The 4129-nt window shown below is 49.6% G+C and overlaps 1 protein-coding gene across 1 annotated transcript; it reads right to left on the bottom strand.

Moving 5' to 3' along the window:
- LOC105502969 (knob-associated histidine-rich protein-like) lies at positions 1-3195 on the bottom strand. Its single transcript, XM_011929656.1, has 3 exons — positions 2724-3195; positions 2116-2174; positions 1-182 (listed from the first exon to the last, which is right to left on the bottom strand). The coding sequence occupies exons 1-3, from the start codon at positions 3064-3066 to the stop codon at positions 156-158; spliced, it is 429 nt and encodes a 142-aa protein (XP_011785046.1). The 5' UTR covers positions 3067-3195; the 3' UTR covers positions 1-155.
- Between the last annotated feature and the right edge of the window lie 934 nt (positions 3196-4129).

The following is a 4129-nucleotide window of genomic DNA, read 5'->3' as shown; positions in this document are numbered from 1 at the left end:
TTCCTCCCAGGAAAAAAATTACGTTTTATTCCTGGCAGCCTCCTCTTCTAGAGTGGGTGGCTTTTGAAGTGGAGATGTTGCTGGATGCTGAGAAGATGTGGCTGCTCATCTGCATTTTAGGGATGGCCACTGGGGTCTTGGGTTTGATCTCTGGGTCACCACTGCTGTATGTAGTTGGTAGACTGAGAAGAGGAAGAGACGGGAAACAAAACAAGTTAGCAGCTTCCGGTTTCAGAACACTGTGTGAAATCCTGTGAGGCCAGAGGAATCAAAGTGAAATGTAGCAGCCCAGTCTTCATCCTAGAAGTGCTAGCATCAGGTTTTTTCATCTGTTGCACCTCTGTCAGAGACACCTTTCTAACGCCTTGCACAATTATATATTCTTGTTAAGAGTTGCCATCCAGGCCAGGCACGGTGGCTCACACCTGTAATCCCAGCACTTTGGCAGGCCGAGATGGGTAGATCACTTGAGACCAGCCTGGCCAACATAGTGAAACCCCATCTCTACTAAAAAATACAAAAACTAGCCGGGCGTGGTGGTATATGCCTGTAATCCTAGCTACTCGGGAGGCTGAGGCAGGAGTATCATTTGAACCCGGGAGGTGGAGGTTGCAGGTGGAGTGCAGCTGAGATCCAGCCTGGGTAACAGAGTGAGACTCTGTCTCAGAAAAAAAAAAAAAAAGGTGGTCATCCTGAGTTTGATGGCCTACAGTGAGCTGGACTCCAAGCTAAGTGCTTTTAGTGCTCTTTCCTTTATCAATCAATTTATTTATTTATTTATTTATTTTTATCGCTCTTTTACCCAGGCTGGAGTGCAGTGGTGTGATTCTGGCTCACTGCAACCTCCACTTCCAGGGGTCAAGTGATTCTTCTGCCTCAGTCTCCTGAATAGCTGGGACTACAGATGCGCCCTACCACAGGCAGCTAATTTTTTTGTATTTTTAGTAGAGATGGCATTTCAGCATATTGCCCAGGCTGGTCTCAAATTCCTGAGCTCAGGCAATCTGCTCACCTCGGCCTCCCAAAGTGCTGAGATTTCAGGCGTGAGCCCCTGCACCTGGCCCCTTTCCTTTATTAATAATTGCCATATTCAGTCCTCATGCCCCCTCTGTTGAGGAAGTTGTATCATCTATTATTCTCATTTTATGGATAGCGCTGAGCAATAGGCCATCCATACCCAGGCATTTTTTCCTTTTTTTTTTTTCAGGGAGGGTCTCACTCTGTTGCACAGGCTGGAGTGCAGTGGTGTGATCACCACTCACGGCAGCCTCAACCTCTGGGGCTCAAGCAATCTTCACCTTAGCCTCCCAAGTAGCTTGGGCTCCAGGTGTGTGCCACCATGCCCAGCTATTTTTTTTTTTTTTAAACGAAGTCTCACTCTGTCACCAGGTTGGAGTGCAGTGACACGATCTCGGCTCACTGCAGCCTCCGCCTCCTGGGTTCAAGCAATTCTCCAGCCTCAGCCTCCCAAGTATCTGGGACTACAGGCACGTGCCACCACACCCAGCTAATTTTTGTATTTTTAGTAGAGATGGGGTTTCACCATGTTGGCCAGGATGGTCTTGATCTCTTGACCTCATGATCCGCCTGCCTCGAAGTGCTGGGATTACAGGCGTGAGCCACCGTGCCCGGCTGCCCAGCTAGTTTTTAAAAATGTTTGTTGTTATTGAGACCGAGTCTCACTCTGTTGCCCAGGCTGGACTCAAACTCCTGGGCTCAAGCGATCCTCTCACCTTGATCTCCCAAAGTGCTGGGATTATAGGCATGAGCCACCACACACTTGGCTTTCTTTCATTTTTTTCTTTTTTTTTTTTTGAGATGGGATCTCACTATGTTGCCCAGTCTGAACCTGAACTCCTGGGCTTAAGCAGTACTATTGTCTCAGCTTCCCAAGCAGCCAGGACTGCTGCACCCAGCTTCCTACCAAAACATTTTTAATGGGGGCAAAGAATAGAGGAATAGACCATCCAGAAGTAATGTGAAATAATTCTAATTTCCTCCCCTTACTCCTGCTAAGGAGGTTTCTCTGGACTACACACACACACACACACACACACACACACACACACACTCAGTCAGCCAGAGTCTGTCTTTCAGGGTCTGTGTCTGTCTTACCTTGAGTTGTGAATACCCAGTGTGTTTGATGGGGCTAGATTGGCATGGGTTCATGAGACCTGATGATGAAACAAAGTACAGGTTACTCATCCAGCAGTTTTCCAAGGATGGAACACTACAAGCCTGGACTGCTTCTGTCTGGTGACCCAGGGGGTGATGGGGGTGCGTGAGGACAGGCTCCTACCTGGGACAGGGCACAGACTGAACCCTTCCTGAAGATTCTCAACTAGGAAGCTGTGCTGTGGTTCCCTGTTCCAGACCTCACAGGGGTCAATATATCTGTTAATAAGCCTACAACTCCTGTCCCACCCTCTGATCACCCCCACCTCCTCTGTCACACTCACTCTGGAAGAAGGGCCAACAACTTTCTCAGCCACTCTCTGCAGAAGTTGGAAGGCTCTTTTGCAGCCGTAGGTTGGCATAAACCCACCCAGAGGGAGTTGACTAGCAAGGCATTAAAGGCCGACGGTACTTGGGAGAGTCAGAGAGGGTAGGGTAGTGGATATGGATTCTGCACTACAGGGCTGGGATGGAAGCAAAGGGCTCCTCTCCTCACCACCTCCCACTCCCAGGCTCCAGTCCAGAGTTTGTAGGGATTTTCTGCCCACCCTGGAATCTGTTGTTCATACAGAGATTGCCCTCCAGCTTAATAGATTCCCACTGAAGTAGGCTGCTGACCTGGCCTTTGGGAATCTTGGAGATTGCATTTGGAGGTGTACTGAGTACAACAGGCTTGAGCACTTGGTTGTGTTGGCTGAGGTGGTGGCTGTGGTTGTGGTGGCTGTGGCCCTGGCCATGCCTGTACCTGTGCCTGCGCCTGCGCCTGTGCCTGTGGCGGTGGTGATGGCTGTGGTGGTGGCTGCGATGTTGGCTGCACCGATGGCTGCTGCTGTGATGGCTGTCGTTGCTCCCGTGATGTCCACAATGTTGCCACTGGTGGTTGCGGCACATTTGACTTCTTAGGTGGCTGGATTTTTTTCTCCAGTTGTTGTTCTTCCTCCTGGTGTTTCTTCAGTTCCTGGCAAGAAGCCCCCAGGCAAGTGGCATCCTCCTCTCCCCACCCAATCACCCATCTGCCAGAGAAACTTCAGGGAACAAGGCAAGTGAGTAGAGAAGTATAGGTGGCAGTGGTCTCTGTTCCCTAGAGCTGCAGGCTGAAATTGGGCCTACGCTGTCTCCCTCACCCACTGTAACACCCAAGAATGATTTCTGGGTGACAGCACCCGTAGCACAGCCCCAGCCCAGGAAATAGCACTGTCTTCGAGCACCTGCTTCCTCACTTGAGAGCTCAGCACGGAAAGCAGTTTTTAGTGCTGGAGGATAAAGAATAATTCCCTGCAAATGTCCTGTGTTTTGTTTTGTTTTTTAGAGACAGGTTCCCACTCTGTCACCCAGGCTGGAGTGCAGTGGCATGATTATGACTCACTGTAATCTGGAACTACTGGGCTCAAGTGATTCTCCTGCCTCAGCTTCACAAGTAGCTAGGACTACAGGTGCACACCACCATGTCCAGTTAATTTTTTTTTTTAAATAGAGTCAGGGTCTCATTATGTTGCCCAGGCTGGAGTGCAGTAAGTGGTGCAATCTTGGCTCACTGCTGCCTCAACCTCCCAGGCTCAAGCAATCCTTCCACCTCAGCCTCCTGAATAGCTTGGACCAAATGCATGCACCACTATGCCTTGCTAATTTTTAAATTTTCTGTAGAGACAGGGTCCCCCTATGTTGCCTAGGTTGGTTTGGAACTCCTAGCCTCAAGCGATCCTCCCAACTCAGCCTCCCAGAGTAATTTTTTTAATAGCCCAAGGGTGCTTCTAAACCTTACAAGTGCTTTGAAATAGCAGTGTCAAATAAAAATATAATGCATGCCGGGCTGGGCACCGTGGCTCATGCCTGTCTTCCCAGCACTTTGGGAGGCCGAGGCGGGCGGATCACAAGGTCAGGAGTTCAAGACCAGCCTGACCAACATGATGAAACCCTGTCTCTACTAAAAATACAAAAATTAGCTGGGTGTGGT

The sequence above is a fragment of the Colobus angolensis genome, unplaced genomic scaffold, assembly GCF_000951035.1.
Source record: "Colobus angolensis palliatus isolate OR3802 unplaced genomic scaffold, Cang.pa_1.0 Scaffold83, whole genome shotgun sequence".
In the NCBI taxonomy this organism is placed as follows: domain Eukaryota; kingdom Metazoa; phylum Chordata; class Mammalia; order Primates; family Cercopithecidae; genus Colobus; species Colobus angolensis.
This window is presented reverse-complemented; position numbering and strand designations above follow the sequence as displayed.